This window comes from Lepisma saccharinum, chromosome 4, assembly GCF_977018435.1.
Source record: "Lepisma saccharinum chromosome 4, izLepSacc3.1, whole genome shotgun sequence".
NCBI lineage: Eukaryota > Metazoa > Arthropoda > Insecta > Zygentoma > Lepismatidae > Lepisma > Lepisma saccharinum.
In genome coordinates, this window is record NC_139232.1 from 5,298,883 (window position 1) to 5,312,716 (window position 13,834).

The 13,834-nt window shown below is 41.0% G+C and overlaps 2 protein-coding genes across 2 annotated transcripts in view; both read left to right on the forward strand.

Annotated features, from left to right (window-relative positions):
* The first annotated feature begins 2,441 nt into the window (after positions 1 to 2,441).
* Positions 2,442 to 3,008, forward strand: LOC145986834 (protein GVQW3-like). Its single transcript, XM_083121308.1, has one exon. It carries the CDS (start codon positions 2,442 to 2,444, stop codon positions 3,006 to 3,008), a length of 567 nt encoding a protein of 188 aa, XP_082977434.1.
* An 8,902-nt stretch (positions 3,009 to 11,910) lies between these two features.
* The window catches only part of AstCC (Allatostatin double C), a 144,913-nt gene continuing 142,989 nt past the window's right edge, over positions 11,911 to 13,834 (forward strand). Inside the window, exon 1 of the mRNA XM_083121553.1 lies at positions 11,911 to 12,140. Within this exon, the coding sequence (XP_082977679.1) occupies positions 11,982 to 12,140 (159 nt within the window). The 5' untranslated portion in view covers positions 11,911 to 11,981. The remainder of the gene's footprint in view (positions 12,141 to 13,834) is intronic.

The window sequence follows — 13,834 nt, forward strand, 5'->3', positions numbered from 1 at the left end:
AAAATTCAATGACGGACGTGTTTGAAACGAACTCTCTACCCATTTCCCTTCCTTCAAGTCCATGGTGATTTTCAAAGCTCTAAACAAAGTAAAATGTCTGGTTTTATCATTGATTTTTATCATCTCTCTGATGTTTAACTCAAGGAAATTGGATATCTGTCGTTTTGGTTTCGGTCGCAGCAATGGGTTCTTATACTGAACGCAACTCAAACTGGCGGCCAGTGTTGCCACAATATGAGGGCAAAATTTCCCTTTCCAAGGGGCAAAATTTCCCTTTTTGGACTAATATTTCCCTTCACCTAAGCAAATTATATAATAATAAAAATTAGTAGTAGTAGTAGTAGGAACAGCAGCATTATTAGTGCTGGTGGTAGAAACAGTAGTAGTAGTACGTATTAAGTATTACATTGAATTCGTTATTCGTTTGAATAAAAAATAATTTAAATGTTTTCAAATTACGGTGTCCTCACTTCCTGACCAGATGTCCCAGGTTTGAATCCTGATCAGGAATCCATTTAATCGTTAATCCTCATCGTTTCTATTTATCCAAAGATGCATAAAAGCAACGTACAATAAACTTTAAGGAGCAGAAGCAAGTAGGAATAGCAAAATAAGTAAGTAATATAAAAATGTGGGTATGAAATTCGAATTAACATAAACTGTAATAATGTAGTCAAATGACCTTAAAGTTTCCCTGCAATTGTGGTATTTTTAATCGAAATTCCATTTTCCCGAATTGCCCTGCAAAAGGGAAATTTCCCTTCATGTGGCAACACTGCTGGCAGCTGACCTTGACGGCAATATCTGGCCCTTTCTGTCACCCAATCATCTTCGGGGGGTGTGGCTCGATGGGTGTCAACAAACTCAGTTGCGAAGTAACAGCTGAAGGGGTCACATGGCTCTCCCAAAGCAACGTTGCCAAGCGTGCTTCTGTTGTTTTTTCCCAGTTGTCTATTTGCGTATTTGCGTGTGAAGCTCCCTCAAGTAGGACCACGTTTGCAGTTGTACCATTAACACCCCGCTGGTTTCTGGTGCTGGCAATATCGTTGCCCGAGAAACTCTCTCGCGCTTTGCAGTACGTTTGGCAACATGTGGTGCACCTAACGCTCACTTGTTTCGTCCCGCGAGAAACGTTCGGTACCTTGTGACTCGAAAATGCCCGATTTCAGTCGAAGAAAATTCAACTGATCGCTGATTCGCTGTTTCCCCGCCGCCAGATGGAGTTGTGTTCAGTATAATTATCTGTGGTCACATGCATGTCGACATAAGGCGTCGCTTGATATTAAAAAAAGTAAAGTAAAAAGTGCTCCCCTGTGCTTAGCACCACGCCATGAAGGCGTATAGGGGGTGTGGGGGTAACGCCCCACACTTTCTTGATCCGATCGTGAGTGGGGGTGATGTGATCAGCATCTCGCTTGATATTTACAACCGTAATTCGGATGAGGCATTGAAGTTGCTCATGTCGTTCTCATATTTGTGTGAAGAGGGCTCTGATTCAAGTGAAAAGCAGGTACAGAAATAGACATGACGCGCACTCAGATTTACGACTTTAGATAACCACCATTGAACCCACCATACTGCAGCTTATGCGGAAAAGGAAGCTCCAACCGGCACATGAGTTCGGTTCCGGAAAAAAAAATGCAAATTTATTTAGATGTTAGGCCTAGAGTAAATTAGCCTTTTAAATTACATATTTACTTTTCTAAATTAAATGAAGTATGTGTAATTTGTTTTAGCAAGCGTAAAAGATTGTTTCTTAAAGTACTCGATGTTACCCGGATTTGGATGACATTTCATCTTTTAACGGGTGCAACGTAGACATTGCTAACTAGTACAGAAATCCTGAACAGCCTCCTCAGGTTGAAGAAATGTATTTTTTCTTGGTCATTTTTTGGTTATTTTTTACCATTTTTTATTTTAGGTAATTTTCTAAAATTTTGCGTCATTTTTAGGTATTTTTTAAAAAAATTAGTGTCATTGCATGCTGAAACATAAGAAGTTCAACAATTTCTGTTTTGTCTGAATTTTATCTTGCGGCACTGTTTAACTACCAGCGCAACAAAGCCTGTCTGAAAATCGCGAAATGCAATATTGTCGAGTTTCTTATTCACAGTCCGTACAACACACCAAGCTGAAGAAACATTTGTTAAATAGTTTGTTTCGGAATGATTGTGAAATACTCTGATATATGTGAATTCTTCCCAATGTTATTGATTGTGATCCATAAAGTAAGTGTACAATATAAATATATATTCAAGGTGCGTCTGAAAAGTTCGGTGCATGATCCCATATTTGAAGAACCGCGCTGGTTAGGATGACGCGCCTGCGCATGCGCATTGAGAGACATGTCAACAAGCGCCCCCTATCGTGCGAATCACCGAAGTGAAGCAGTGCTGCGACCAAGCTAGCGGAGTGAGTGTACGAACTCGTGTCATTGCAACATGGAGCGCAAAATGGAGCAAAGCGTTAACATGAAGTTTTGCTTCAAATTAGGGAAAACGGCGACGGAGACTCATGGAATGTTAGTGCAAGTGTACGGTGTTGAAGCAGTGAGTAAAAAGTGTGTGTTTGAGTGGTTTAAACGCTTTAGAGACGGAAAGGAAGGTGTCGAGGATGAGCCGCGTTCGGGTCGACCGTCAACAAGCACAATCCCAGACAACATCGAACGAGTACGACGGATGCTTGCGGATGATCGGCGACTGTCGTTGAGAATGATCGCAGAAGAGTTGCAGATAAGCAAATACAGTGTACGCACTATTGTTCACGAACATTTGAAAAAGCGAAATATTTGTGCCCGGTTTGTACCGCACACGCTGACAGACGAGCAGAAGCAAACTCGGATGGAAACGTGTGGAGATGTCATCGACATGTCTGACCGGAATCCGCAGTTTTTGGAAACCATCATTACTGGAGATGAGACCTGGTGCTACCAATACGATGCGGAGACCAAGCGAAGGCAATGGCATGGTGTTCATCGTCTTCCCCGCCTCCCAAAAAAAGTCGGCTGACAAAATCCAAGATTAAGACGATGTCGTTCGCCTTTTTCGACAGCAAGAGCTTGATCCATCATGAATTTCTACCCGCGGGTCAAACTGTAAACGCGGAAGTTTACGAGGGAGTTTTGAAACGGCTGCTGCAACGCATCCGGCGGTTCGGCCAGAACTGTACCGGAGTGGACGGTGGACTTTACTCCACGACAACGCCCGTCCGCACACTGCGATCCGCATGGTCAACTTTCTCGCTCAACGCCAGGTGACTGTTCTTCCACACCCTCCGTATTCTCCAGATTTGGCGCCGGCAGACTTCTTTTTGTTTCCCCGCCTTAAATTAGCCCTGAAAGGCTTCCGCTTCGCAGACCTTGCGAATATCCACGGTGCTTCGAACGATTCCACAAGAAGCGTTTGCTGCCAGTTTCCAACAGCTTTACAACAGATGTCAGACGTGTGTTGTAGCTAATGGTGATTACTTTGAAGGCCAGTAAAGGTATTTTGTTTGTAACTCTTGTTTCCTTTATTTTCTGAGACCATTCACCGAACTTTTCAGACGCACCTTGTATTTTCAATAATCAGATTGAGTTTTGTACGAATTTTTGGGTGATTTTTGAAAGATTTCAGGTCATTTCACAGGATTTTTGTTGTCATTTTAAAGGTAATTTTTTAAAGATTTTTAGGTTATCAAAATCCGGGTTCTGAAACTGGGGGCACACCCCCTACAAGTAATTCTTCCGGTGCCCATGCTTATTTGTCCCATGAAGTGTAATATCCTTTAAGGTGGGTCCAGGACTAAAAGAGGTTGAATACCACTGCTATAGGTGTCTTGAACAGACAGACATCCTGCAGGATCAAGTACCGGAGCCGTTTGGCAGTCCTGGACAGCCCTGGTTTACAAATATACATTACAGTAAGTATAAAAATGGTTAAGCATTCTGGCATGATACAAGTGTAGTGTAATAAATAATGCATACAAAGAGGATTTAGAATATATGAAAGCTTTGTACAAAGGAAGGTAACGTTTGATTATATTGATAGTGGTTGTTTTGGTTGAGAGAAAGAGGTACGTATATTGAAATGACTTCAATAGGAAGGAACTATTCCGGAAGCTCCAGGAAGAGTAGGTCCTGCTATGCGTCAGGATAGGTATGGGAGGGTGGGTTAAGGAGGGGAAGAAAGTAATTATTGTTGAAAGGTACAGATAGGACCCCATACTTCCACAATCTCGGCGATTTGTGGATATGTGATCAGTATGAACCAGAAATATTTAGGTCTTCTTCTTACTTACTTGCAACACATTGCCAAACTCAAAATTATATGAGCGCAGGGAATTAAAACGCGAGAAGCAACCAAACACAAAAATTGTCTGCATCGAACGCAAGAATGGATCTTGTTTGTATGCAAATATTAGGAACAGAATGCCCTCTAGCGACAGTTACAACTAATCGCCCTATTAATGACATGGGATTCGTAACGGAGTGATCACGGTTAGTAATTATTTTGATATGTAACCAACCAGGCACACCTTCTCGTGACGCCTACTATGTTACGACTTATCTCATCTACAATGGAGACCTTTTGTCTCAGTCTATAATTCTTTCCTTGCATAATAGGGAGGCTAATAGTATTACTCTTCTATCCTATACACACATATCTTTTGCTGAGGCACCTCTGTGAATGGAGATTTTCTCTCTGTTGAGCACAAATATGTACGAGAAAAACTCGTAAAGCTGGTACAAAAATGCTGTCAGTGTTGCCACAACCAGATAGTACTATTCCTCTTTTCAAGGTGCAAAATATCCCTTTTTCATTCAAATTTTTACTGTGTGTAAAAAAAAAACTAAAGCACGGTCATGAAACTTTATCAGCTATTATTATTACGAATAACTACCGCTAAATTGTTACTAGAATTTTCACTGAATCGTAGAAATATCAGGACTTATTTAAAATATGGGAGTTATGAAGATTAGTGTTGGGATATTGAACACTTACGAAATGTCTACATTTTTTAGGAATATTAGGATTATACTTACTGATTTAGTGCTATAATTTTAAAAGTTGATGTGCGAATGGAAGATATTAATTTTTCAGAGCCCCCAAATTTAGAATATTTAATTATATTTGGCGTATAAATAACGCGAAAATAAAAGGAAATTTTATATTACGCATCATTCATCTTCACTTTCGATATTTTCCATTAATTTCTCTTTCCCCGTTTACGCCTGGGAATGGATGTTTGTGAGTGACCACTCATAAATTTCTTCATATCATCACTCCTCCATTTTCTCAAATTAGCCAAAAGTGGCACAAAAAGCAAATCAATCAATCTTTTCCCGTATAACCTATTTTTTTATAAATTTCCCTTGACAGAGGGAAATTCCCCCCCATGTGGCAACATTGGAGAGAGATTACAGTTGCTTCGCTCTGCTGGGACAAATGTACATTTTTTTGTGTATTCAGGGACTTACAAGTTGTCCCAGAGAATCACTGACACTTCCACGACTCCCTTGCAGTGCTGTTTACCTTATGGTAAAAAAACAACAAATGCCGCAGTTTCCCCATCAATGTCTAAATAAGAGCAAAGAGCACCAGTGGAGTAGTTTTCGTTGACGCTTTTTCCTGTATGCGTCTCATCACTCTCTTGTGCCCGAGGGAAACAGAAGGCAGCATGCGGGTTTGTAATTGAATTATCTTGATTCTACTGCTGTTATTTTCACCTTTCCTGCTTTAAATACCACTCAGTATGATGAAAAACAATATTCTGTATCTTTTTGCGTGTAATGGCAAACAGTTTTCCCACCACGTTTCTGAAATTCTGTAAATTCTCTCATATGGTAAGAGTTCGGCACTTTCCCAAGTCAATCGATCTTCTAGATGTAAATATTTCATGATGATTAGGTGGTGTTTTACCGTTGGCCTCCTAAGTCACCGGATCGTCTTCAACTGTACATTACACTGATTTTCTAGTTCATATAATCCGCGAACGGCAATTTACAATTTAAAATTTGAATTTTAAGTACAGTATGCGCCAAAATATACAGTACTAAAATGAAAAGATGAACAAAAGTATAAGACATGTTACAATATAGTGACTGGTCTGTATGCAACCCAAATAACAATCGTGCCTTTTGGGTTGCATAACTGTCAGGAAACCTAAGCTTAGGTTAGGGCATGTGGAGTGGACGATTGTCATTTGGGTTGCATATAGACCAGTCACCTTTTTCAAACTCGGTCCACCTTCACGACCGCTTCGTATGAGCGGAAATAATGCTCAACTATGAATACTTTTTCCTCCATCGGGAGACCCATTTCCAACAACTGCACAACACAACTTCATTTTCACTACTGCGAACACGTGCAGCTGGAGCTATGCCCCGTCGACAAACGCAACCACGTGTTCGAGATGCGCGAGTTTCAGTACTGTATATTTTGGCGCATACCATACTTATCGCTCAACTTGGTTTTTATGATACGAGGGTGGTTCAGCATGCTCCGCCCCTGACATAGAAGGAACCCTCGTAGGAAAACCAAATCACTGTCACTTTTCAACATAGTCCCCTGCAACATTAACACACTTTTCCAATCGGCCTTCCAGTGCTTCAATCCCAGTAGAAAAAGAATATTTTGGTTGGTCCTGCAACCAAGCATTCACAACATCCATAACCTCGGAATCGCTGGCAAAATGTTTTCCACGAAGGTGTTTCTTCATGTTCGGGAACAGGTGGAAGTCACTGGGGGCCAGATCTGAAGAATAAGGGGCATGAGGGACAATTTCGAACCCTGCTGCATGAATCGCAGCCACCGCAACTTGGGAGGTGTGGGCGGGAGCATTGTCACAATGGAACAACAAACCACGGGCGAACATTCCGCGGCGTTTCTCCTTGATGGCAGTACGTAATTCTTCAATTAGGGTTACAGAATAAACACCTGTGATTGTCTTTCCCTGTTGGAGATGGATTCCTTCTGCATCCCAGAACACAGATGCCATCACTTTGCCCTTTGGTGGCTGAACCTTGAATTTCTTTGGGGGTGGAGAATGGGGGTGTTTCCATTGCATGCTTTGGCGTTTACTTTCGGGATCGAAGTGGTGAACCCACGTTTCATCCATTGTAACAAATCTCTTCAGAAACTTTGGCTTGTCAGCCTTTATTGTCCGCAACAGGTTCTGACTTGTCACACGACGTGTCCTCCTTTGGTTGACCGTCAGCATTCTCGGGACCCAATTGCAGAGATTTTTTTCATTAACAAATGATTATGAATAATTGAATGCACACTGCCAGTTGAGATGCCACATGTGTCTGCTATGTGGCGGACAGTCACTCGCCGGTCTGCCAAAATCATGTCATGCACTTTTGTAATCATTTCTGCTGTGGTCACCGTTGCAGATGAGCCACCACCATGCTCATCTTCACAGGTCTGCCGACCACATTTAAATTCACGGCACCATCTCTTCACTAGATCATATGAAAGGCTAGAGTCTCCAAGAGTTCCCACCATATTTGCATGGATGTCTTTCAGTATTAGATTTTTCTTAAGTTAATATTTTATCACTGCTCGGACCTCAGATTTTTCCATTGTTTCACATGTGGCTACACTTCTTACTGATCATCAACGTGTAACGAAAAGAGAAATTGTTGTAAATTCTTGAAACTTTGTGAATATTAGTCTAAAGAATGAACAATGTTACATATAAAATTACAGGTCTCTACTATCACTGGAAATGGGTCAGGGGCGGAGCATGCTGAACCACCCTCGTATTATAAGAGTTACGTTGCAAGAATTAAAAACTTGCTTATACTTCAGAAGCTATTATTTCACTGGAAATAATCCGTTACAAGCTCAGGTTGAATTCTTCCTACTGAAGAAAACGAATCGAAATCAACAACTTTAAAATATTGACATTCATACAACGTTCTTGACCTCGGTAAGTCCCTGTTAATTTATACACATTTGTGCAATACAAATACAATACAATAAAAATAAATAAATACTTGTAGTTTTCTTTTTAGAGTAGAGCAGTGGCTTATTCTCAATGTTACCATGTTTACCCCTAGTAAACCAACTTCTCTCATGTACTTTTATATATATTTAGATTAATATGTTGAAAATCGCTCATTATATACAGGGTGTCCACATGAAACCTCCCTGATTTCAAATTACAATTGTGAGGAAACTATTCGACATAGAGCCTTACTGTTTGCGGCATCATGTAAAGCGACTAAAAAGGTTTTTTAAAAGGTGTTGAGTAATTAGGAACGATGACGACAGCACAACAGAGATCACAGTCAGCGTTGTGGTATGCGGAAACGAAATCGTCAGTTGCAGTCCAAAGCCATTTCAGACGTGCGCGGGAGCCACCAGACGTAAAGACAATTAAGGCTTGGTATGACAAGTTGCTCCTAACCAATACATCACCCCTGACATGCTAGTGCACGCTTAGGTCGAGATCGAGTAAGGGTACACATTTTGAGGGTTACGAATAGAGCCCACGTAGTAGATGTGTACATTTTTTTTAAAGAAAAAATTGAGTTTCTTTACATGATACCGCAAACCGCAAGGCTCTATGTAGAATAGTTTCCTCACAATTGTAATTTGAAATCACAGAGGCTTTTTGTGGACACCCTGCATTTTACAAACTATTAAAACAAGCTTTTAAACCAGAATTTGAAGTAAACTATTTAAAGAACTTAAAAACTGGTTGATATACGTCAGTGATCGTTCTTCATCACACCCTTCTGACTACTGGGTTTCCTAGTAGATTGTACAGTCAAGGACACTTCTGGGTTGTAATGATTTAATCTCTCTTTTCTCTCTCTTCTCGCACTCCTCCTTCTCTTCCTCGTCCTCTTTTCTTTCTCTTCTCGCACTCCTCTTTCTCCTCCTCTTCCTCTTTTCTCTCTCCTCTCGCACTCCTCCTTCTCTTCCTCTTTCTCTTTTCTCTATCTTCTCGCACTCCTCCTTCTGTTCCTCTTCCTCTTTTCTCTCTCTTCTCGCACTCCTCCTTCTCTTCCTCTTCCTCTCTCTTCTCGCACTCCTCCTTCTCTTCCTCTTCCCCTTTTCTCTCTCTTCTCGCACTCCTCCTTCTCTTCCTCTTCCTCTTTTCCCTCTCTTTTCGCACTCCTCCATCTCTTCCTCTTCATCTTTTCTCTCTCCTTTCGCACCCCTCCATCTCTTCCTCTTCATCTTTTCTCTCTCCTCTCTCCTCTCGCATTCCTCCTTCTCTTCCTCTTCTCTCTCTCTTCTCACACTCCTCTTCCTCTTTTCTCTCTCTTATCGCACTCAAATTTCCTCTTCCTCTTTCCTCTCTATTCTCGCACTCCTCTTCCTCTTTTCTCTCTCCTCTCGCACTCCTCTTCCTCCTTTCTCTCTCCTCTCGCACTCCTCCTTCTCCTCCTCCTCCTCTTTTCTCTCTCCTCTCACACTCCTCCTTCTCTCTTTTTCTTCTTTTTCTCGTACTCCCTCTTCTCTCCCTTTCCTCTTTCATTTTTCCTCTCGCACTCCTTATCTTCCTCTTCCTCTTTTCCCTCTAACCCTCTATTTCCCCGTTCTCTTCTCACATTTCTTAAATCTTCCTCTCTCTCCTCGTCTCTCTCTTTCCTGCTCCTCGTCTCTCTTCGCAGTTAAAATAATGTATTTAATTTCTTCCCTGTAATTGTAATTTGTTTCCAAGGGACTTATGGCAACCTCCGGGCCGGAATGGTTAGAACAGCGCAATATGTCGCCAGGGGTTCAGGATTCGAATCCCGGTCTGGGCATGAATTTTCTTCGTGAGTGTCCCTTCCATCATGTCATCAATAATCCTCATGTTAATGATTAAAAGTGGCAGAAAAGTCAAGTAAAATTAACCAAATCAATCAATCAATCAACCAATCTTTTCATTCAGATAAAGAATTGCTCAAATTTTCTTAGGTGCAAGGGAAATACAAAACTACCATTATTGAGACAAATCCGTGTCTTACAAAGGAGTTGATGTACGCTTTGTCCACAATTCCTTCTCCAAAGAGAGAAGTACACGTGAAAGGGAGGACACGTGGTTGAATTTGACACCCAGTACAAGTGTCAAGGGTGTTCGCAGTGGCAACTAACTGATTTAACCAACTGATACTTTCGAAATCAGATCCTTTGTGAGCAGCAAATCGAAATCTGGTTCTCGAACAACCAACCTTCAATCATTGAGACACAATAGAGCCGAAAAACAATCTCGCAGACCATGATGTGACGTCAGCATATGACGTCATCAGGAACAGTGGCGTAAGATGGCGGCGGGTGGGTGTGCGAGAGGGTTACGAAAAGGTTTCCATTACTCTCGAGAAGGGGAAATTTGTTGATTAAATTACATCACATCAGAACAAACCATAGCCACCACTTATTGTTTTTGGGTTTTCAATCTTCTCTGATTCATCTCCGAATAGAAAATCTATTATGTTAACTCCCCCCCTCTCTCTCTCTCTCTCTCTCTTGCTCTCTCTCTCTCTCTGTCTCCCTACCCCTCACAATTTCCTCCATGTTCTCTCTCTTTCTCTCTCATGCTCGTTCTCTCCTATTTCCTTTCATTCTAAAACTCTGTTCATTTTTTACATTTTCAATATCTCTAACGTCATCTCATTCTCTCTTCCATCTCATTCTAACTCTCTCTCTCTCTCTCTCTCTCTCTCTCTCTCCCTCTCTCTCTCTCTCTCTCTCCCTCTCTCTCTCTCTCTCTCTCTCTCTCTAACTTCCTCTTATTATAAACCTTCTATTCCTTCCTACCAACATCAACTTCTCTCTTCTTACCTGTCTCTTTCATTCTCGCCGTATTTCCTCCTTTCCCTCTCATTTTCGCTCTTTTCCCTTTTCCCCTCCTCTCATTTTTCCTTCTCATTCTCTCTCTCATTCCTTCTCTCTACTCTTTCCCTTCTTCCTCTCTTATCTCCTCCCCCTCTCTTTCCTTATCTCTCTCTCTTATTCTCGTTTTGTACCTCTACTTCTCATTCTTGCCCTATTTCCTTATCTTCCTCTCATTTTCGTCCTCTTTCCTCTTTTCCATACTATCATCCTCCTCTTACACCCATTCCTACTTCTCCATATTGTCTTTCTCATTATATTTATTCATCTCTTTCTTTTTCTTAAACCTCTCCTTCACTCTCTCTGTTCCTTTCTCCTTGCACCTTCTTTCTCTCTTTCTTCTCTTCCCCATTTTCTCATTATTCTTCCATTTCTTTGTTCTCCGTTACGCGGTTAATCTGTTCTTTTCCTTGTCTCCTTATCCATTCCCTTTATCCACACACATTTCATCATTTCTTCCTCGGGTGTGTTCCTACTCTTCTTCTCTTTCTCATTTACTATCCCCATATCTCTTCTCCCTTTTCATCTAACACTTCTGTCCCTCTTCTATTCTTTCTCATTCTCTTTCCTTCTCTCAACCCCTCGCTTTCCTTCTCCACCCCTCTCCTTGTAGCACTACTTCTTTCTCCCTTTCACCATCTTTCCCCGCCTTTTATCTGTCACACACTCACTTTCCCACTTCTTCTTCTCTTACACGCACTTATCTTCCTCTTTCTCTCTCCACCACACACACACTTTCTCTTTCCCATTGTTTTCTCTCTTCTAACACTCCCCCTCTCTCTTTCTCTCTCGCACACACACACACACACACACACACACACACACACACACACAAACAAACAGCCTTTTCCCTTTCTCGTTATCTCTCTCCTCTTCCACTCTCACTTTCCTCCCTTTTCCTCTCATTCACATACTTTTCACATTCTTCCCCACTCCCTCATTCTCTTCTTCCTTTCAATCTTGCTCTCTCTCTCTCTCTCTCTCTCTGTCCCTCCCTCTCTCCCCGCCGCGGATTTAGGCGCATGAGTACCCGTCTTTTCGTCAGAGTCGGGAGAGTGGAGGCGGTGGGATCGGCGCAGTTCAGGTGGTTGTCGGGAGGCATAAAGACTTCGCCGTTTTCGCCCCGTGAGATTGTTCGTGTCCGACGGGTGCTTGCGTCAGGAGACCATGGGTCATTTCTCGATCGGACTGGCTGCGGGGGTAATCTTGAGTCTCGTTTGCCTGTGCCTTCCCGCAGCGTGCAGAACGACGCATCTAATCGACGCATCTCCGGCCGCGCTAGAAACTCCAGATTACGCTACAGGTGTCCGGTATGACGAATATCCAGTAAGTAAGAGGGGAGGGGGGAAAAGTTTCAAAATTGTTTCTGTTAACTTTTATCCTTTTGTTGCACCACTGTTTTTCTCTCCACGGTTATACGTTTTTAGGTGAAGATTAAGAGTGAATTGTTATTTGATCCTTAACTGTGAACTACGAAAAGTATTTATGAAGAAATAACTTACAAAAACAACTCGAATTATTTACTGTGCTCTACATCTAAGGCAAACTTTTGACAACACATTTCGGAACGTATTATTGGGCGAAATTTCTCCCTTTCTAAAGTTTCCAACTTTTATAAACTTTTGTGCGTGTGATATTGAATGCTATAATCATTAAAAAAAAACTATACAAATAGCCTTAAATTCACCTCCCACCATTAAAAAACACATCATTCAAAAATGTTTATTTTTTTAAGTGCACATTATACAGAGAAACCACGAGAGTAGAACTAACATTTTGGAGAGGATCACGCTTCGACAATCGAACGAAATACCAATCTTAATTGCTTACTGTAGATCAAATTCTGAATGCCAGCCCCGATAAGTTCAAACAACTTAATTTGAATGAATGCAGAAAATATCTAATCATATCCAATTGCTGGTATTTGCTGCGTCTCGTTCATACTACGTTTTCGCTACTAGTCGGTATTACATGTTCCTTTTTTCTGATAACTGTTGCGTAATAGTTAAGATTACTCTTTGTTATTTCTGCAGAAAATCTAAGTAACGTAAATGCTAAATGATAATTTACATATTCAGGCTCAGTTGCTGCAGGCATGTTGATAGTTTTTATAATGCCGTATACAATTTACACAGCGCGAGAACATTATGTTTAGCCTCCGTGTTTATAGTGGATTTTAAGTGTAATCTGGAAGATCCAGAATTAAAAGTCATCGTCTGTATAATCATTAATTGATACAATCTAAAAATGGTAATGAAAACAAAAACAACATCGCATTTACAGAGCTCCTTGCTCGTTTAACAGTTTCAGTACACAAATACACGACTTGTTAAGTGGAATTTAACACGCACAGCTTATACGTTTTGTCTACAGTGTCTCGAAAGAACTTTGCTATTTTATTTTTGGACACTTTAACGCTGGGTGCATTCGTAAGAAGAAAGTTCCAAAAAGTGATTTTAAAAGACACTTTCCTCCAACGTTATCTTCTCAAGTAGTCGATTAAGATACATTAGCTATTTACAATCATCGATAAATTTTACTTTCAAAACCGACCTCCGAGGCGGAGTGGTTACCATTGAACATTACAAATTCAGGGGTCCCAGGTTCGAATCCTGACCTGGGCATGGGTGATTGTTTGATTGTTTGTTTCTTCATCAATTGCATCATGTCATCACTCATCTCATCTTGCGATTACCCTACGGTGGGAGAAAAATGACGGTAAGTAACAAAAATCAAATCATTTCCTTTCCAATTTTTAATTGCCTCACAACTAAAATTGACAGCTAACGGCAAAGATATTAGTAGACAAATTGTCCATCGTCATTCTCTTTCTTCTATATCCTGTATTGTCTTAAGGAATTGAATTCTATTTCTACGAAGCAGGTGTTAACCTTTGGTTATTGAAGCTTTTATTTCAAATCACGATCACCACATTGTGGGCAAAAAACAGACAAAAAATAGTTGATTTGATTTTTTTGTTAATTTGCGTCGCTTTCATGCTACTTTTGGCTAATCACGAA

Coding starts and splice junctions, on each gene's coding strand:
- LOC145986834 (XM_083121308.1), top strand. CDS start 2,442: ATGGAGCGCAAAATGGAGCAAAGCGTTAACATGAAGTTTTGCTTCAAA.